The sequence below is a fragment of the Equus caballus genome, chromosome 15, assembly GCF_041296265.1.
Source record: "Equus caballus isolate H_3958 breed thoroughbred chromosome 15, TB-T2T, whole genome shotgun sequence".
NCBI lineage: Eukaryota > Metazoa > Chordata > Mammalia > Perissodactyla > Equidae > Equus > Equus caballus.
Genome location: NC_091698.1, coordinates 47268363 through 47290669, shown reverse-complemented (window position 1 = coordinate 47290669; position 22307 = coordinate 47268363). Strand labels below are relative to the sequence as shown.

Genomic DNA, 22307 nt, shown 5'->3' with positions numbered 1-22307 from the left:
CCAAGGTTTAAAGCCCCACCCCTAGGTGCTTGGCCCGTGGTCTGGAATCTGTCCACCATGCAGTTGGGCAGATAATTTATCTGTGTGCCACCCCTGCCCCACATTAGCGTACTTATATGCTATGTGGCTGCCACTTAACCTGTGATCTCAGTTTTCTCCTATCAAAGTGGGTAGTGATCCCTGCCTGACCATTTTCAGTGAAACTAAATGTTCTTCATGCAAAACATCACCGAGAGTAACCTTAGACATACCACAGTCTCCTGATAGTCCCATGAGGATTTAGGGGACAGGGGACAGTTTTAGTCTGGGAGAATTTTTACCTCACTGGATATGGTACTTAGAGGTAAAAAGGCACATTTTGCAGTTTTTCCACTTGAATGAGTTCTCGAGAGGTTATGAAGATGGCCAAGATCTAAGAAGGGCAACCAGACAAGTAGGTGGCCTACCTGTTCCTAGCAACTCCTAGCCTGTCTCTGCTTAGTGTTTGACACTTCATGTTTGTTGTGTGGCACCAGGCATGATGAACATCTGTGAAGAGCAGACATGGTTCCTCTGGATACTGTGGTTTGATGGGTAAAGACAAGTCCAAAGCTTTCTGTTCAGCTGCTCATGCTGCTTGGTGAAGTCTATAAGGCACAATCTTTTTTTTTTTCCCAGGAAGATTAGCCCTGAGCTAACTGCTGCCAATCTCCCTCTTTTTGCTGAGGAATACTGGCCCTGAGCTAACATCCATGCCCATCTTCCTCTACTTTATATGTGGGACACCTACCACGGCATGACTTGCCAAGCGGTGCCATGTCCGCACCCAGGATCCAAACTAGTGAACCCCGGGCCGCTGAAGCGGAATGGGCGCTCTTAACCGCTGCGCCACCGGGCTGGCCCCTAAGGCATAGTCTTGATCCACAGTGGCTGCCTCTACAGTGTTGAGAGTGTGAGCCGTTAGAAGGCGTGGGCCATGTCCTGGACATCAGTTCTCAAACTTACGTGCATCAGTTATTCTAGAGCTGGTTTTAAACTCAGATTTCTGTCTTCTCCCCCTTCCTAAGGTGTCTGATTCAACTGGTCAAGGATGAGATGGGGAATGTTCATTTCTACTAAATACCTTGGGTAATTTCTGCTGCAGAGGTCCAGGATCTGCACTTGAGGGAGCTCTACTTGACAGCTTTTGAGTTCTGAGTAGGCCCCAAAGGGGTCATGGATACTTGTTTCCTAAGTCAGATGACACTGTTATTTCACAGTGTGGAACAGAAAGGCAGCCACTCTCATCTCATCACCTCTAGCCCAACACCGCAAGCTGGAGCTTTCAGCAATAACAACTCAAGCCACGTCCCTTTTGAAGGGACAGCTAGCCATAGTCACATCTAGCTTGGGTCCAAACCACTGGGGCCCAACTCTCAGCAAGTCTCCAACACGTCATCTGGTGAAAAGGTTGTAAAGAGACAAGGACACAGAGGAGGTGCCTTTGCTCTATGTCGTAGTCTTAACACTAATGAGCAGTGAGCTTAGAAGTATTTTTACATGATCTCAGGACCAAGATTTAGCAGAATTTTGGATTTAGAATCTAAAACTCATCTTAGTGAAGAGTTTGTAGATAGAGACCTCCTTATGTTCAGGATACAGCCATCACTCTTCTTTATCACTGTCTAGATTCTACTATTCCAGTTTGGACAATGGAGGTTTTAGAGCAGAGCAAGGAGCACATCTCGATTGATTTTTCAGTCCCAGCACATAAGTGTTGAATAAATGTTAGCCGAGAAAATGAAGCTAATGTTAAAGTCAGATGTCTTCCTAGTTCCTTTAGCCAAAGGGGATGTGATGAGGTAGCTTATTCTCCAGTTAGTAAGACTATCAGAGGTTGCCGTGCAGAAAATCCTAAGTGATTTTTGATGCTTCTCCCCCTTTAAACTCATCTCTGTCCCTAATAAGATATCAGGAGCAATTAATGGGATTCTGTATTCCCAAGACATTGGAGATAGGTATATTCATCTCATCTGTGCCTGTTAACAGCCTTGTGACAAGGCAAGAGAGCTTGGAACAAGAATTGGACTCAAATGAGGCTTGTGTGACCTCATGAACAGCACAGCATCATCTGTACCATTCATTCAGCATACTCACTGCATGTCTTCTAGCTGTGATAGGTGCTCTAAGGATTGAAAATGAGTATACCCTTACACTTTATACCAACTGAAAGTTGGTGAAGATTTATAGAACTGCAGCCTTACAATATCTGAGCTTTTCTGTAACGTACTTCAATTAAGTTTAATGAAATCTATAAAATGAATACAGCATTCACCTCTTCAAGGATGTGAATAGTTCAGGCCCTGTATATACATCACTAGTATCTCAAAAAGCTATAAATAGGCAAGTCAGCTCAGATTTTTTTTTTCTGGTTTTAGGAAGGAGGCAAAGAAATGAGAGCACTCAAAGCAAAACCCATGGGCTATGGTCTGGTCCAACAATCTTTTTACCATATGATAAAGCCCCTCAGAGAATCACTGGGAGGTTCAAGCTAGGTGTAAACTAAGTAAATACGAATTACCAAACTAATCTCCAAACAGCAGGGACGACGTCTGCCTGTTAACCCAGTAGCCCTGGTACCTAGGACACTGCCTGGTACCTAGCAGGCTCTCAAACTTGTGCAGTCGTTGAAGGGTAGATAGAGAAGCCTTTTGTTTTCTAGATAGGAGTCAGTTTTGCCCAGAAACAGGAAAATAACAGCTATCCAATTTCCCCTCAAGCCCAAGGATTTCCTGTTACCACCTCTTTGTTCAAAGCTGTACACATTATTGCCACCATGTATTAAATGCCTATTATGTGCCAGGCAGTATTTTGAAATTAAATTTGGTCTAATTTTCACAAGAGCCCCAGGAGGGAGTTGTCGCACCTTTACAAATAAAGCGACCTTCAGGCCACTGGCACAAAGTGGTGGAGGCGCGATTCACCCAGCTCTGTGACTTCCAAGCCAATGCTTTTATACTATTTTGTAACACTATTTAGAATGGAAAATTATGCAACTAAAACTATAATCCATCTTGAGACGAAAAACCTCTCACAAACATACACATACCACCCTGTATATACACACATTCACCCCCTGTAGTATGGTATATAATGACTCACTCTCAGGAAAAAGGGTACCACTGCCATCAAATGCATTTTATTCTCATTTTATTGAGATTTTTCAACAGCTGCCATTTGGTTTGTATAGCAAATTTTTAAAAAAGTAACTTTTTTCCATTTTTGATATTTTTATGAAAATTTTCTTCAATTTTAAAGCCCTGCCCCTCCCCCAAAGAAGTATTAAATAACTACCATGTAATGTTTATTTAGGGAAAAAAACGTAAGGAACAAAACCAGCTTCTAAACACTTGCAAAATGGATAAAGGTACAAAGTCAAGACCTGGGCTGCCCCAGGACACCATCAGCACTTCACCGTCCACACCAACAGATGGGTGGGCCATGCACAGACCCCCCCTGGGGGCTTCTTGTTCCACAAACTCTACTCCCTTTCTCCTCTTGACCTCCTCTGCTGGCTGTCCTCCTTCCCTTCGAATCAGTCCGACAAAAGCAGCATGATCCTTAATACATGTTCAGCTTTGTAACGAAGACAATACTGTACTTGGAAAGCTCAGAGATCCCCCATCCAGTCGAGGAGGAAACAATATCCAAAATAGTATTGATGGTTTCACTTTCTGGTCAAACACATGCTCGTACTTATTAAATTATCAGATGCTTCAAAAGTCCTGATATGTAGACAGCACAAAAGTTCCTTATAAAAAAGTTGCAAGATTATCATAAAAATTTCTGCAGCAGTTCAATCTCCTCATGTGGAGCTTCTGATGACAAAGCTGGTTCTGATAAGTAGTTCCTTTGACATGCACAGTAGCTTCCCCTGTGAGTTCTATGTTCTGAGGGTTCCTTTCAGACCACAGGAGGTTGAAATCCAAGTTTAAAAGACTCCCTGCTGACAAAATGTATTATCTATCAATGGGATATTATTCGGCAATAAAAAGGAACAAATTACCAACACACCTTATATGTCATGGATGAACCTGAAAAAATATGTTACGTCAAAAAAGCCAGAATCAAGATACCACACTTTATACGATTCCATTGATATGAAAAGGCAAATTTATAGGGACAGAAGATTAGTGGTTGCTTAGAGCTGGGAACAGAGATTATCCTGTAAATGGGCATGAAGGATCTTATTGCAGGGGGATGAAAATGTTCTAAAACTGAGTATGGTTATGGCTGCACTACTCAGGAAAGTTACTAAAATCACTCAATTGTACATTTGAAATGAGTGAATTTTATGATACGTAAAATATGCCTAAATAAAGTTGGTTAAAAAAAAAAAGTCCTTGCCTCCCAAACCACCCATCAAGCATTAAACATTTCTGAAGGTTCACAATCAATGGGGCAGGATTATCACTTAGTGTTGAGTTACAGAGTGAAAACACTGTCCTATTTTACAGCAAATAGCTAGAATGTTTCTTCATTATTTTAAAATAAAAGGTAGCCAGTAAGAAGGTAGGACTGGGAAAGAAATCTCAGAAAATCTCACAAAGGAGACTCCTATTAATGACAAATCTAAGGGGGCTTTTTCTTTTAGAGTAAAGATGGTGCATCTGTCCCTTAGCAGATTTCTCTTCTGTCCCCTAGGGGTAGGGTGGTGAATCTCTTAGCTGACACCCTAGAGATCAGTGTATAGTACTCAGCTGTCCTATTGGTATGACCCCCCCCTCAAAACTAGACTGACTGGGGACAGCAGTAGGAGGTTGGGTGGTAAGGGCTGAAGGCCAAGTAGCAAGAAGGAGACTTGAGTATCTTGTTCGGTCTGCCTCCTACTCCCCTATCCTTTGTCACCAATTGCAGCTTCCAGATGGGAGCAATAAAGACAGAAGATTAAAAACAAAGCGGGGGTGGGAGGGGGACTCTCTCAAAGTTGTAACTAACAAAGTCTGTGGATGAAATTTACAAGGCAGTAGAGCAGTGGCCACAGGAAGTACTCTGCATACTTTACAGGGTGGAGCCAGGAGAACTAATGATCCCTGTGGGCAATGAGGATGGCCATGATTTACACCGGGAACTGTGGGCTGAGGCAAGGCTCCCAAAGCACACCAGACCAGATCAATCCTCCTGTTCTCTCCACCCACTTCCCAAACCAATGAGGTCTGCATTATCCCAGAGAGTGGCTGGGGATATACAGTCTTACCCAATAGGTGCACATCTCCAAATCATGGTCAAATCTGCCAGGTCTCTGCCTGTTCCCATACTGTAACATCACCAAACCAAGAAACATTAGTAACCCGTCATGCTGGGGTCCTTCTAGAATACTTGCCTCTTCCAATCACAGCAGGGTAGATTCCCCATGATGTTTCGACATGGGGTTTTCAGCAGCCCTAATGCAAGAAATTTCAGTCAAACTGTGTCCTTTGACTACTCCTTCACACATCTTTCCTGTCTGACATATATTAATTCCCAGAGTGTTCAAGTGACCTCCTTACTTCCCAGCCTCTCCAAAATCAACACAGAACTTTGACATTATAGTAACACATGATTTTAGAAACACTGCTTGGTGTTTCACTAAGAACATCTTTTAAGCCGTAGTTGGCATTATAGCCTTATCTAAAGAGACCCCAGCTGTTCTGACTTTGGAAACTACAGGTGCTGCAAAGGTCCAGCCTTTTCCTTATGATCTTTTTTGGTTTGGCCTTATATGTTCCCCACAAGTCAAGTGCTGCAGTCAGAAACTGGCCCATGGCCCCAAAGCTGCAGGTGCTCAGGCCTGGGCTAAATCCATCCAGTTCTCTGCAGTTAAAGGCCGGGAGAAACTGAAAAGGCATTGCCTTTATTTCTTTCTTCCCCCTTGAAGTGGAAGAGAGAAAATGGTTTTCATCTTGGAGTTTTAGAGTCCAATAATCACAAAAATCAGAAATCAATCATTAATAAACTAACACTGGGACCAGCCAGAATTGGCAATTATTAAAAATACATATTCTGCTTCTACACAAATTCTCAAATTTCAACTTGCCAATAAAAAAGTTTCAACAGGGTAGTGGCTTAAACTCAACATCAAATGATCACTTACAAATACCAGCCTCACCCTTAAAGGGCAAAGGTGTCCAGCTGGGCTTGCGCCCAGAACCTCTCCTGGGAGAAAAAGTCTGAGACAGAGGCTCCCAGACTTTCCCCAGTGAAAAGTCCAACAAGATCCACATGCATTTTCTGCTAAGGAGTTGGCAAACTCCAACTAAAGCTGAGCCTGTGATCTGGGTGACAACTGGGCTCCCACCTCACAACATAAAATAGATGGAGAAAAGAGTTGGGCTACAAGAGGAACCACTGGAAGCACAAGCCTACGCATTAAAAACGGGGTCACATTGCTAGCTGATTCCTGATCCCAGAGTCAGCACACTGTGTGTCTGAATAGGACTGGAAAGTCCAGCCTCTAGGTTCCACTGCTCGTCTGGCAGGAAGCTTAGTCCTGACCAAACATGCCTGTGAAACAATACTGAAGACTGACATCTAAGACGGAAGCCCTCAGCAGATGGGAAGTCAAACCCTTTGGACTGCACCTGACATCTTAGCCTATCCCGGTGTCAGAAGAGCAAGCCTTCTTCAGATGAAGAAACAGCTCGATCTGGACCCCTGTAGGACTCTCCAGACCAGGAGCCACACAAGACTCCATTGTACTGTTGGTGATGGAGACACCTACGGTCTAGAAAAGGCTTTTTCTGCAATCCCAATGCATTTCTAACAGCCTTTAGAATTCCGAGCTTGGACAAGCTAATGGAGACTGAAGGAGGAAAAGCAGCCCCAGAAGAGCGAGACCTCTATTTCTGCACTTCCAAGGCCCTCTCCTTAGAGGAAACAACCCCATCTGAAAGCTGAAGCTGGAATAAAGTTTCTTTATTCACAGCCCTTCCTGAAAATGAGTTAAAGAGTTCCATTCTCTTGAGGTAGAGGCTTTGGGAACTAATGTGCACATCTGGCAATACCAGCTCCCTAAGCTACTCTCCTATGATATGTGACCTAACAAGGAAGGTCATTTTCCAAACGATGCCATCCTATAAAATGAGGAAAAGATGTGGGTTCATATTTGAAATCAGACATTAGCCTGTGGCTGTTAAAAGGTCAACAAGGGAGCTCATAAGAAAAAGGAGAAATTCTTAAGCTTTCCAGACCCTAGTCCTCTCCTTCCAACCTCTGTCCCACATCCACATACTGAATTTGCACAGACTTTATTTCAAGTTACATGATCTTTTCCTGTTAGGCCTATCACACAACACAGTGGCAGTCACACAGAAGCCACTGTCCTCCTCAGGCCTCTGCAAGTCCTTGTCCTGGGAGAATGCCAGGACTGGACAGACACGCTCTCTTTTAGACCTGACTTTGCCACCTACATCACTGTCACACAAAGGCAGCTCCTGGTGCCCACTTTAGTTCCTCGTGAGTATCAACAAAAACTCATGTGACTTATAGGCAGAAAAGATAAAAGGAACATACCCAGAGAGCCCCACCTAGAAAACTTGCAAAGCTGGGTGTGTGGGAATGGCAAAACTTTGTAATTGCTGAAACCATTCTGGCGGGTTACACAGTCAGCTGGTTCAAGCAGGACTCACTCTCCTGGGCTTATTTTGAGTTGTTCTGCATAATTCTGTAAGGTGGGGAGAAGCATCCACACAGTGACTGTAGCTTCTTGCTAGTGTCCTGAAAAATATATTTACTTGTAAAAGTGTATAAACCTTTCTAAGGGAAGTAAGATACCAAGAGGACAAAGTCTTCATGGGGCTGGGAAAAAACTGTCAAAACAAACTTAAGATATAACTAACAGGATTCAAGGATGACTTCCCCAGCCTGAAGCTGATGGCCAACACAGCTTGCCTCTCATATACCTTTGGTAACAATATCTTTTCTTAAAAAGAGAGTAAGGTTGGAGTGGAAAGGACACAAGGGACCAGACACCACGAGGGGCAAAGTGGCAAATCCACCTTAGTGCTCTTTTACCTTGTAAAGGACGAGTTTGAGGGTAGCTGTAAACAGAGGCTTAAGAGTAGGCCAACAGTAACTGAATGATTCAAGTGACAATCACCACCACAGTCCTCCCCTTCTGATTTACAACTTTCACCAACCACCAAAAGAGCTACTGAGAACCAGTATGTTAAGTCTGTGTTACGGTTCAGGGCAGGGAGACATGGGCTCACAGGCCATTGATAATCCCAGGTCATGGCAGGAAACCCCAAGGGTCTGGGGAGCTGAGCGGTGTACTCTGGTTTGTAACGCCTGCTACTTCCACTTGTCCCTCTTGCCGTGCAGCTTAACAGACTTGATAAGTAGTTCTCCAGGTGTTCACTGCCCTTGGTAAGTATACAGCAGGGTGAGAAGGGCATTCTTAAACACCCAGATTTTCTTGGTCAGCTTATTTTGTTTAAACACACACAGCAGAACATTCCTGATGGAGGGGAAAAAAAAGATTACAATTTCCTTAACTCAAAAATCTAGTAATAATAATAGAAAACTCCTCCAAGTGAAAGTCAGTAGAACAAAAGGGAAACACTCAGAGGCTTGCAGAGAAAGACTGAGCACATTAGTTACTCCAGTCACAGTGTCAAGTTAAACCACTGTTCCCCTCCCCGCTGTGCACCCCGCCCGCCCCACCCCCCTCTTCAGCTCCGCATGTTTGTGCAGCGCTGTCCCCAGATGTGGGGACACACAAGTCCTCCTCAAAGCTTTCTGTCAGCTCAGTACTTCACTCCTGGAATAAATTCCTTGGCATCCGGGTTCAGGTTACTTTTGCTCTGAAATAAGAATCAAGAGATAATAAATCCCAAGGAAACCTGCATTTTAAAACTTATTTTCTCCCTGCTTCCATTATTACCAGTACCTTCCTCTCAGCCTCAAGGAGAGAAAAAAAGAGAATTTCTTGCAACTCAGGCTGTTTTTGCTGGGCTGCTTGCAACGGCTCCTGACATACTAAGCCCCGACCAATCTCATCTTCTCCTTCCTGCTTTAGACTCCTGTTCCCTTCATGACGTTTTCATTAGAGGCTTGTAAGTTTGACTCCAAAGATAATTTTTCAATTCACTGAGTACCTTAAATCAATGAGAATCAAAGTAGTCCATCAAGCCAGTTACTACAGTTGCTATTTTTTCATCTTGCTGTACTCTCTTTGCTTATCTACTCTTGTGAATACGCAAAATCTTGGTAAACTGCAGGGCACAATCATTCAGAACACCAGCTGTGTGAGAATTATCTCACTCACAGAATTCTGACATTAAGTAAACATGGAAGGCAGGGAATTCATTTATCCATTCTTCTAAGTGGAAAATGGCCTCTTAAGAGTATTTTCCTTCTAAAATGAGCAGGAAATTTTTATAACAGCATCATTCAAAACTATAAATACAGATTTGAGGGATAGTAAAAGAAAGGACAGCAGCAAAAGACAATTTGAAACCAAACCTCTTCCATGTTGAATTTTTCATCCTTAATCCCAACTCTACTTTGAAGAGCCCACTGGGGAAAACGAAAGTTGGTAATGCTGCAACAGTGTTTTCACAGTGCTTTATGAGATGCAATGTATCTTCAATGCACCCTCTTATAATGCCCATGTGATGAGTGAAGAAACGGCAGCTCAGAGGGCTCCAGAGACTTGCCCAAGGTTGCAGGGCCAGCAAAAGAGTCTGTGACTCCAAATCCTATATTCTTCTCCCTATGTCACATGTGGAACTACATATGGCTCTTACCAAAATATCTTCAGAATCGTGACCATCGCCAACCGACAGTCCATTTAACTGTTGTTGCAACTGTCCCATGGCCTGAGGCAGATCTCGTGATGGAATAAACCAGTCTTGGTCTTCTTCATCCAGCATCTCCTGGAAGCAACGGTCCAAAAAGTCTTGCTCCTGCAGCTCCTCCTCCACCTAGCAAGCAAAGGTGAGGAGCTCTGACTTACTGTCCCAGTGGGACTCACCCCTTCCAGTTTTTTCTCCATCCCTCTCTTTCAAAGTTTACTATTCTGCAATTAAGAATGACCTTGTATGAGATCTACTAAGAATTAAGAAGCTTCTGATAACTGACTAGAGAAAAATATAATTTTTAATTTTTTCTACCAAATTCCATCAACAATAACACTGAGGAAATAGGTATTCAAAATAGCAGAAATTCCAGGTCTTTACAGATCTTTTAAGATCTCTAACATGTAACACAGAAATTTTCCATTCATGTGGCACTTACAGAAAATCATTTTAAAGCGTGAAATTCTTTTCTCAATCTTGTTAAGAGCAACATTTCTTAAATTTCCCATTTTACAAGTATGGAAAAGGTACAGGAACCATGTAACTAGACCACTACCCAGATAGTGGAGATTAAATCAAAACCAACTCTCAGCTTCTGGCCCACTTTTCTGGTAATGAGGCCTCTAAGGGAGAAAAATACTTCCAGAATCTTAGAAAGATATAAAAAACACTTTTTGGCATGTCAACAAAAAATGATGTCATCAATGCAGTATTCTTTCAAAACAAGCAGAAATAATAGGAATATTTAAACAATTCCCTATTTCATAAAGATTACCCTAAACTAAAGACATATATATATATAGGATATTTTACACCTCTTTGCTGACATTGTCAACTCCAGTAAAGAGCATGGGTCACTCCACAGATTGCGTGTAATTTTAACAGGCCTCCTGCTTCACATTTGACCATCCCTTTCCTGCAGGCTGCCTGGTGACAGATTCGCAGCTCACTAGTGCCACCATGAGAGGGGAGGTCAAGCAGAAATAATCACCCAAACTAGCCAATACAGTTAATCTCATAAACTCAAAGGAAAAGTCACAGGTAGCAAGACTTAAAAACAGCATTTCAATGTTACAATCAGCCACACTGTTTCTGATCTCAAATATATTAGATAGTCATGAAGCTCTTATAATAACCACAAAATATTTCCAAGCCACAAGATTTAACACGAATGCTCACGATCTGCCCTGACTCTCCTCAAGAGCATAACAGTGTGCTCCCCCTTATGAAATCTACCCTTACTCACAGGCACAATCCATGAAAACGTGACCAGGGCACAGGCTTGTGACAGGAAGCAGGGTCTACGTCCTATTCACATAAATCATGACACAGTGTGCCCACTTGGGGTGGAAACTGCTGGCTGCCCCCATTAAACTTGTTCCCTTCTTCCCAGAACACCAGGCTGTTCAGTTAAAAACCACAATTTGGGGGCCAGCCTGGAGGCACAGCAGTTAAGTTCACACATTATGCTTTGGCAGCCCAAGGTTCACCTGTTTGGATCCCGGTACGGACCTACACACCACTTACCAAGCCATGCTGTGGCAGGCATCCCACATACAAAATAGAGGAAGATGGGCTCTGATGTTAGCTCAGGGCCAGTCTTCCTCAGCAAAAAGAGGAGGATTGGTAGCAGATGTTCGCTCAGGGCTAATCTTCCTCAAAAAAAGACAAAAACAAAAAAATACCCCACATTTCGCATCTCCCATGCTGGATATGGCTGTATAACTATTCATCACATAACATCCCCATAAGTGATGTGAGTATTTTGGCATCATTTGGTTAAAAGGAGATCCCTTGCTTTGGCTTTCAGTTCTCTCCCTTTGCCAGTGGCTAGACTTCCAGTTATCCTTCAGCTACTCAGCTGATAAATGCCCTGGGGGTGGCAGAGCAACACTATGGAAGGGATCCTGTGGTCACAGAATCACCTGTCTACCTGGAATGCTTACCTTGGGGCTGTTAACATCGCAGCGATATAAGACAATGAATTACTGCTGAATCTTTGCTGAAGTAGTCTAACCTTCCCACACCTAACACACTTCTCTGTCTCAGACTCACATTCTGCCAGTCCCTGAGTTCCCATTTGGGGCATGCCAGGCTGGCCTGTCTGCTTACAGCTGCTGTTTCCCAGAAGTCTACACCAGATCACATGGTATTAGATCCTCTTTTAATCAATGTGGTAGAAAAATACCAGTATCTTCCTCCCAAGTACTGTCCCTCTGGTCTCTTACCAGCTGAAGATGCTTCTTGGTCGGCCGAGACCAGGCGTCCATGTATTTTTAAGTTATTCTAAAGCCAAAGAACCCATGTCTTTTGTAACAGACTGACAGTAAAATAGGAGAGCTGTTGAGTTACACATATCAGTAGGCTTCCACTTCTTTCTTTACCTGTCTGTTGAAATCCTCTTCATTCTCCATCCACATGTACTCTGCAAATGGGTTTTCCTTCTCATCATGCCCATCCAACCCCTGGTCCTCTTTGGATTTTACACTGGGTGATGTATTTGCCACACTGGATCCATTCATCATGACAGAACCTAAACAGGAGCAAGAGAAAGGAAAAAATGATACAAGGATCAAGGAAGTGAAAACTTATAACATCTATATTCTTCCAGAAGCTTCTGAAGTTTTAAGTTAAAGTTATTAACTATAGATGAACAGAAACTGCTAGTCTGTAACTGTTATATAGCTAACCATATCCTGCAGTTATCAACTATACAGATGTATAATTCTTTAAAAGTTAAAAGAAAAAAATGTCTAGGCTCAGTTAGCCTTTCTAGGCAAGTGGGGGGCAGGGAATCTTTTCAAGCCAAATTTCTGTAGGTTCTAGAACCTAATGGAGCTCACAAGCCTTCCTTAACAGTTAAATGGGTAGAGAAAGTGCATTCTTAATAAACACTCTAAGCAACTGCCCCTTATTCTGATTCTCAAGCTCTGTTTTTGCTTAAAACACATTTCAAAAAATGGTATATGTTCATTGTATTGATAAGCAAAAAGAAAATTAAGGTCACCAGTTGTCCAACCATCCAACATTAAAAACAATTAACAATGTGGTGCATATAACCTTCCTGACTTCCCCCATGTGTATGCAGATACACACACACATTCCCCAAGTATCCACTCTTACAGGAATAGCATGATGCTCCATCATTTGCTTTTTCTCATTTCTAGGTTAATATAGCCATACTGTGTTTTGGGGTGTTTCCAACGTTCCTGTATTATGAAGGTTGGATGAACTTCTTTTGTTCACCTTTCTAATGATTTCCAAATGATAACTCCTAGAAATACAACTGCTATATTGGAAAGTATGTTTGTTTTTTTAAGACTCTTGATTTATTGCCACATTGCCATAAGAATTTAAATTCTTACCAGTAGTAAGCGCTTGTTCCTCTGCATTCATGAGTATTATTATTTTTGAAACCACTACCAATTTCCTAAGAGAAAACTTGCAATTTATTATTTACATTTTCATTTCTTTGCTATTTACTGAGGCTGAATATTTTGAGATATACGTACGGGCCATTTATATTCCTTATTTTGTCACTTTTAGCTAAAGTAATTTTTCTGCTCAAGTACTTTTGCCTACTTTTCTATCAGGGTATATATCTTTTCCTTAAAACAGTTTTTCTATAAAAACTTATTATATTTGTCATAAGTTTTATTTTTCATAAAATAATTTATAAATAAAAAATATTTTGTTTGCTTAACATCTTTGGTGGTAGTTTTTGCTGGCCTTAATTTTTGTCTACAGCTTATGTGTCTGTCTGTCTTTCTATGGCTTTTTAAAGTATGTACATTTTTTTTAATTGTTTATACTTTGGCTTCCAAATCCATTTTGGTGTGTTCACCCACATCTGGAAGGTGTTTTTTTTCTGTTCTTTATTTAAATCTCACCCATTCTTCAAAAACCACTGCAGTCTTTACTCATCTCTTCCTTCCTCTACGATCTTGTCGCTAGTGAGCCTGGGGTTAATAATACTTAATTGTTATGTTTCATATGCATAATTTTCCTCTTTCCAATTAGATTCGCAACTCCTAAACAGTAAAATGGAGGTTTACACCTCAATACTAGGAACTCAATAAATACCTGTGGATCATTGTGCTTAGGCAACTTTCCCTTTCTATCCTGACTCCCTTCAATCTCAACTCCACCCCCTCCCCCATTGTCCTTGGGGTATCTTTAAGTTTTTTTAACAAATAATTTCCTCACTCATTTCTATCTTGGCAACATCCAGGAAAAAGTCTTTCCCTGCTTCTGGATACACTAAAAAATTATTGCTTACTCCCCTTTAAAGTTTTTGCAATTTTCTAACCTGCTATGGACATCAGAAAATCTAATCTTCTTAAAAGACAAGGTGGAATTGTGAAGAGTAAGGAACAGATGGAAAAACAACTCACTGATAGTTCAAAAAGAATTTAAGACAGAATCCATTTAATTCACTGTTGGCTTAAATAGGGCACCTAGTATGAAATATATCAGTTTAACATTTTAGATAGAGACAAAAGAAATCAATGATTATTCCAAATACTGCTCCATAATAATAATTCCATAAGGCTATAGAAGGGAGGGAACCAGTTCTTTATTTTCACCACTTCCATTTGCAGCATTAGCAATGACAGAAGCAAGTCTGCTCTACATGCCAGGGCAACTGCATACCTAAGTAGGGTATTTCTAAGCACAGAGACTCTTAAAGGTCCTGATCCTTGCTGGGTAGTAGGTCATACAGTTTTATATTTCTAAAGACTCATTTGGCAGTTGTTTACAACCAGCACAGTGATTTCACCCCATCAATATGGAAATCATCCACAGAGAATCAGAGTTCAGTTTTCAAAAACATCTGCCTTTGCCCAAAAAATAAACCCTAAGTGCACATGACCATAAGGAAAAAGGGAAGGCAGAGGAAGAAAGAAAATAATTCAAGAGCAAGGCGGAGCACAGAGAAGCAAATTGCAGGATGCAGCCGTTCATGAGAAAGAGAAGAGAAACTTACTATAATCTCAACATGAGGATGTTACCCAATTTAATGCAAACACGTTAGAAGAGTTGAAAACACTGAGATACTAGGAAAGTGGTTCTCTCACAGTAGGCTATACAGTACAGATTTGTATTTTATGCCATTCAGCCTGTGTTTTCCACACAATTGGAAAATTTGGTTTCTCTAAAGAGCAGCAATTGAACAACTTTATTTGTATAGTGCTTAACAATTTGTAAAATACTTTCATACCTATGCTCTGACTTAAGGTACATAAGTCCACCTTCACTCTAAAAAAAAAATATCCAGATAGTGCTATATAGGAAGACCAAAGAAGGTATCAGACTCCGGAGTTAAGCAACCTGAGTTCCTGGGTTAGTTTAAGAACAACGCTAGTCTGCAGGCCTACTGGGTAACAGTGAACTGGTGCTTAATGTTCCCCTCGACGGCAGTGGCAGAGTGGGAATGGGGAGATTTTGCTAGAGACTGGTAACTCCTACGTAAGGCATTTGGGGAATGCCTTCCAACTTGGGGAAGACATCAGGTAAAAATAGGACCATTGCCAGTAACCTCCCTGACTCCCGGTTCCAGAATTTCATGTAACAGTCTCTTTCTGTTCCCAGCTCCTCTCCAGTTCACATCCACCATGGCTGCCCTCTAAGAGCACAGTGTTTCTCTAACCATCCTATTTTGACCTTTCACGTTCATTATTTCACTTGATTCCATCCATATCAAGGGATATCATCAAGAAATTCTAGTGTGTAGGGACAAAGAAAATATCCCCAAAGCTTCCAGAGATGGGGGAAATGCCTGGTTACATAAGAAGGATCATGAATCAGAATGGCTGCCATGCTGTCAGCTACTCTATGGAGAGGCCCAAGTCACAAGGAACTGAATCCTGTTAACAACCAGGTGAGTGGGCTTAGAAGTTCAGCTTCCCCCAATTGAGGCTTCAGACGAGACAGCCATCCCAGCTGACAGCTTGACTAACTTCATGAGAGACTGAGCCAGAGACACCCAGCTAAGCTGCTCCCAGATTCCTGACTCACAGAAACTGTAAGATAATAAATGTTTGTTGTTTTAACCTGCTAAGCTTTGGGTAAGTTGTTACACAGCAATAGATAATACAGGCATTCAATAAACGATGGCAACTAGCTCTGCCATACAAACCACTAGTTGCCATATCTTTCCTGTTATCTATCAAGAGGACAAATGTGCAGCTTGAAGTAGGTCATTGCTGGAGAAGTTCTTCAACAATTTGACCTCAACAGTAGATAAAGGAGTTTATGTCTGGTCTATGTCTATACTGCATTATGAAATCTAAGAACTATTTGAAACTTACTCCCCCTCCACCTCACTTTCCCTCTTATATACAGGCAAACATGCTCAAAATGGAAAATTACAGTAGTCATTTTGGCTGAAGATGGGAGAGCATGTAGGCCTGTTCATAGTCAAAATAGGGGTGCTAAGGCCTGCCAAGCATTTGATTTAGCACTTTACCATGGTCAAGGGCTTGTGTCTAAAATATCTGGCTTGAAATAGAGACCTCCATTCCCAGCCATAACGAACTTCAGGACTTTAAATGTATCTAGGCTATTTCTAGAATACATGCTTCATCAGTTCAACACTTTGAACATCCACAACTCAGATCCAACATGCTCATACCAAAAACTAGCTATTTTTTGAACGTAAATGAGATTTTTCTGAGGCTATAAACCTGGATTGTGCCCATGATAATAGCTTGACTGTGAAGAATACATGGGACTTTAAACTAAATTACCTGGAAAAAAAATCTATTGAGCAGTTGATATAAAAACTAGTCTCTACTATTCTGTTTACTACAGTTTCATTAACTTTGTTTAGTCTGGTTAATACCATTTTAAAATCAAATATTGTGGTAACAGTTTTAAATTTTATTTCAGTTCAAATATGCTGCCACCAGATTCAGGTTTTGTCCATTCTCAGTTGCATCTCAGCAATTCAGGTCATTAGATGCACTTGGTCATTAACATCTGAGTGCTATTTACCCTAGGCACTGTGCTTGACTGGTGCTTTGACAGGGTACAAGTTCCTTGCCCTGGTAGTATTTATATTCTCTCAGGAAAGAGACATGCAAATAATTAAGAATAAGTATGATCCATGTCATAAAAGCAGAAGTAAAAGGGACTATTAAAAAACAACAGAAGGACCCAATCAAGTCCAGAAGTGGAGGATGGTTAGGAAAGGTTTCCCTGAGCAAGCAATATTTTTATCAATTCCTGAAGAATATAAGTTAGCAAGCAATAGGGAGAAGAGGGAAAAGCATGTGCAAAGACTCAGAGGCAGGAAGGAACTTTCAGGAACTAAAAGAAGGTAGGTATGCATACTGTTGGAGGGCAAACGAGAACCACTGTGAGAATGGCAAGGAAGAGGGGTGAGGTTGCTGAGGCAGACGGGGCCAGATCATGTAGGACATTAGAGGCTACATGAAGGCTTCTGGATTTCATCCTAAAACCAAGGAAAGCATTAAAAAGGGTTCTTCGCAGCACAGAGACATAATTCAATTTATATTTTGAAATCATTCAGGCTGCCATATGGAAAATGGATTGGAGAGACAAGAGTGGATAATGGCAGACCAGTAAGACAGTTAATGTGTTAATACAGAAGAAAAAAATGGTGGCTGCCTGGATTCACATAATGGCAGTAAGAAGAGAGTAGGCAGATTCCAAAACTATTTTAGGTTACTCTGGGTGACGAACTGGAAGTGAGGAGACAGAGTGAGGGAAAATATCAAGGATAACTTAGGCACAAGCAACTGGGTGGATGGTAATGTCATTCACTGAGCTAAGGAACTCTGTGGGAAGGGCAAACTTTTCTTAGGTGGTGATGGAGAGTGGGGGTAAAAAGGGTGATGAGTTCTATTTTGGACACTTTTAATTTGGAATGCCTCTGAAACACTCAAATGGTGATGTTAAGTAGGTTGTCTACATGCATCAAGAAAAGGAGAGGTCTGGCTAAATACAGCAATTTTGTGTAGTTGTTTATATAAATAGTAACAGAAGTCATGGGACTAGAAGATGTTGCCTAGGGAGAAAAGGCAAAGTGAGATGAGAAGAAGGTCCAAGACCCAGATGTGATGTATATAAACAATTTAAAAAGTCAGGTAGAGGAGGAGGAGAATACAGGAAAGAAAACTGAGAAGAAGAAGCCAGAGAGTTGAGAAGGAAACCAGAAGAGTGTGGAATCACAGAAACCAAGAGAAGACAGAACCCCAATGTAGTGAGTTGAATGGTAGCCCACAAAAAAGACATGTCCACATCCTAATCCCTATTACCTACGAAGGCTACCTTATCTGGAAGAGGGGTCTTTGCAGAGGTAACCAAATTAAGGACCCTGAGATAAGTAGATCATCCTGGATTATCCCAGTAGGCCCTAAAGCCAATGATAAGTGCCCTTATAAGAGAAAAGCAGAGGGAGATTTGAGACAGAGAGAAGGAGGCAATGTGACCATGGAGGCAGAGGTTAGAGTGGTATGGCCTCAAGTCAAGGAATGCCGACAGCTACCGGCAGTTGAAGAGGCAAAGAACAGATTCTCCCATGGAACCTTCAGAGGGAGTCCAGCCCTGCTGACACCTTGATTTTTGACTTCTGCCTTCCAGAACTGTGAGAGAATAAATTTATGTTGTTTGTAGTAATTTGTTATAGTAGCCACAGGGAACTAATACATCCAGTAAGGTGGGTGTGTTGAGGCTGCTGAAAGGCCAAGAGGAAGGCTGAGAAGCGTCCAAAGAATTTAGAACCTTGGAGGTCTCTGATGACCTTTATTGAGAAAAGTTTCCACAAACAGAACTGAGAGAGAAAGCCAAGTTGAGGAGGTATGAATTACAGGTGACGGGAAGCATTAGACAGTTCTTTCAAGGAGTCCGGCTGCCAAGGAAAGGACAGACACTTGAGGGGTAAGAGGTCCCCGGAAACTATTTTTGAAGACTAGAGAGTCTAAAGCATGTTTAAATGTTCATAGAAAGACTCTAGTGGAGAGGGAGAGGCTACAAATAAAGAAGATAGAAGGAATAACTGATAGTATAGGCCATGGGAAGGCAGGAAGATTTGGCTTTTTTGTTTTGTTTTGTGAGGAAGATTGGCCCTGAGCTAACATCTGTTGCCAACCTTTCTCTTTCTGCTTGAGGAAGATTGTCACTGAGCTAATATCTGTGCCAGTCTTCCTCTGTTTTATGTGGGACACCACCACAGCATGGCTTGAGGAATGCTGGGTAGGTCTGCACCCAAGATCTGAACCTGCAAATCCCGGGCTGCCAAAGCAGAGCACACAAACTTAACCACTACACCATCGGGCCGGCCCCTGTTTTTTAATTTTTTGAATAGCTAATACACTCATGTGATTAAAAATCTAAATGCCTCGATTCTTAATTAGTTAATAGATAGTTGCATGGTGAGCATGAAGTCAGAGCCTAGGGAAGAAGAGCATGGAGAGAGAGGTTTTATCCATTACTAAGGCACAGGAAACATCCTTAGCTAGGGCAGGAGATTTCACTCTCCTAGTAGCAGGAGATTTCACTCTTCCAGTGGCAGGAATGCTTCTGTTGCTGCCTGAGCAGTTGCTGGATAAACCTATCAAACGCCAGCATTGTGACTTTCTGTTTTGTCTTCTAATTTTTTGCAGGGTCATATACATGTGTCTGTGTAGACACACAGACACACACACATATACATACATATACATTTTAAAGCTATATAAGAAATAATTTTATAAAGGCTTTTAAATTCATGTAGAATAGATTTTTAATATGCCATGTTATACTTTATATTAAAATAATTTCTCTGTCTCCTTGCTTTACAAAGTCTTCTACCAAGGAAATAAACCCATCCACTTTTCTCTATCGTTTGGCGGGAAATCAAGGTGGAAAGGAGGCAGGATGAGTAGCTCAGCTTTTTGGGGGGTAGAGTGAGAAGGATACATAGGATGTGCATATAGAGATTTAAAAAATAGGTTCCAGGTCAATCTCTAATTAGAATGATCTTGTCCTCTCTATTTCCACTTCATCTGTTCTCAGAGAAGCTGCATGGACTTTAACAGAAAGAAGGAAGTAATCACCCTGTTAAGCTTTCCTATCTTGACCTCAGTACACAAATGCTCCATTAGTTATCTTCCATTTGATGCAAGAAAAGGGCTTGCAAGTAGAATATCAATGCGCTTGTTAAGCACACAAAAAAGTGAACTTACCTGCAATTAGAAGTTGACAAGAAGCTTTCAAAAGCTTATTAGTTGACAAGAGGAAAATCACTTGGGTTCCCTAACAGTAAAACACATTAAAAACAAAACTAAATTACAAACAGAAGTATCTTCTAAATTCAACTCAAGGCTGCCAGATTAGAAAGACAACATAACCAGAACACAATCTTTCTACTATGGTTTAAAATGTGTCATATACTGACCCATAAATTTGTCCTACTGATGAAAAGGAATCTGAAAATCTGAATACAGACACTTTGGGAAGAATGACAACGCTGAACTTAATTACTCCAATAGTCTACTCCCTGGACCAGAGCCAAGAATACAAAATAGAAGTATACTCAAATAGGACTAAGGACGCATTTAGCAAGTGTTGAGAAGGCATATTCCTATCCAGTGGTTCTCTAGAGTACAAGAGAATCACTTGGAAGCTTTTCCACAATCATACCTTTCAGATATCATGATTTGTTAGGCTTGAGTCAAGGCCCAACATTTGTATTTTTGCTTGTTAACTGCTATAGGTGATTCTGATTATAGAAAGACTAAAGACTAAGAACAATTCCTCCAATACAGGGGCAAACTCTATGTGGAACAGTCCAAATCCCAATTACCCTAAGTTTCACATCAGCAGATCCCACATTGGTGAATGCTCTATGCTTAAAAAAAAGAAAAAAAAAGGGCCAAGTAAATTCATTGCTCTGAGAAGTCTTATTTAACTTTAACTACCAAGCATTTCCCTAATTAATTAATTGCCTTAATTATTTATTTATTATCTATTTATTACATTTTTAATCTAACACCTATTAACACCTCACAAACTTTTAGAAACGATGGCTCAAGGATGTTCTGTGATATTACTATTATCCTATTGGAAATGTACAGAACAGACATAAAATGCACTCCATAAAGCATTCAAAGGCACTTCCAAAGGTAGAATGAACAGACTTGCTGATAGTCAGAGGCAAGCTCTCTGTACCCCGGACCTGTGCTCAAGTTCTACTTCCTCCCAGGATAACATCAAATGATGGCCATCATAGGGACTTTGACTTCTCCATATCCAGGTCCGAAAAGATATTACATGCTATTAACAGGGACATCTTGTGAACTGAAGTCTTAAGCAGACAACATTTCATCAAAACCATTCCTATGGACGAATTACTACATATGAAATACGTCTAACTTTTTTCAATAACAAAATGAAGGCCTCTGTCTTAGACTGATCTGATGACAGTTTAACTTGTTTTTTTTAAATGCATAATACTATCAGAAATGTCACTATGGAAGCCTGAATACCATCTCTGCCTAAGGTCTCCCCCACCTCCATCCCTATTTCACTTTTGATTACATGTATATATTCGAGTGAGAATTATTATTTGTTTTGGAAACAATCTATTTATAACCTTAGAAGTTTCTTGATGGCAAGAATCAAGTCTTTTACAGCTTCTAGCATGCCTCTGTGTACCCACTGGGTCCTTAATAAATAATTTGTTGACTAACTGCCATTTCTAGAATGCTGTATTCTAAATTTCATTGCCTAGGAGGAAGCCCATGCTCTGAGGGGCTAGCATATTCGCTGAGCACTCTTCATTGAGTATTAACAGTTATTCCCCAAAGCCAATGACATCATCACTCAGGAATCTGTTTTTGGCAGGCTAAATTACCCTTGAGGGGAAAGAAATTCCTACTTCTATTCTAGAAAATGTTTTTCTATGTTCTTGTTTACTGTATTAGTGTTTAATAACACCATGTGGCTATAACATTCCTCTCATGAACTATCAGCTAGGCATAAAAGCTTGCCACAGTGGAGTTATCTAAACTAGAAGAAATACATACCGTGGATCCCAACAAAAATCACCAGAAGGGACCACATGCTCACTTTATTTGACATATTTCTACAGAAAAGGATTGTCTACCACGGAAAAGTGGGGAGAAAGGAGCTGAGCAGTTTAAATACATATGTAACCAGGCAGAGAAAACTTTATTCACTAGAAGTCTTTTCAGGAAAAGTACCATTTTGGGTGGGACAAACTCCTTGAAAATTAACTTGGGATAGAAGGAGAGTCCTTGAGGAGCCAGGGTAAGAGCAGAACTGTTCTATGGGAGAAAGGGGAATGTTTCCCTAGCTAATGGAAGCACAGTGCTGGAATAAAGAAGAAGAAAAATGAGTCTAGAGTGGGACATTTCACATAGTGAAAGGCCTCCCATGCGTAATGTGCTCTCTACCCTAAGACTTTTAATTTTCAGTGAAACTAGTAGAGCCAACTAAAGCTTAAGAGCCTATGGATTTTTTGGGTGTGGAAACTATTGAAAA

The 22307-nt window shown here is 41.1% G+C and overlaps 1 protein-coding gene across 14 annotated transcripts in view; it reads right to left on the bottom strand.

Annotated features, from left to right (window-relative positions):
• Positions 1–3151: 3151 nt before the first annotated feature.
• PAIP2B (poly(A) binding protein interacting protein 2B) overlaps positions 3152–22307 on the bottom strand; it is a 32062-nt gene continuing 12906 nt past the window's right edge. The window contains exons 2-8 of one of the 14 annotated variants that reach the window (XR_011426381.1): positions 12182–12330; positions 9747–9923; positions 8888–9095; positions 8208–8801; positions 7510–7660; positions 5216–5402; positions 3152–3964 (exon numbers count right to left, since the gene is read on the bottom strand). Coding sequence is in view for 1 of the 14 variants with exons in the window: in XM_070236261.1 (XP_070092362.1) it covers positions 8745–8801; positions 9747–9923; positions 12182–12322 (375 nt within the window). In the remaining 13 variants the exon portion in view is untranslated. Of the gene's footprint in view, positions 8802–8887; positions 9096–9746; positions 9924–12181; positions 12331–22307 lie in introns of all 14 variants that reach the window. The other 13 variants (XR_011426377.1, XR_011426382.1, XR_011426378.1 and 10 more) reach the window with 13 other exon arrangements.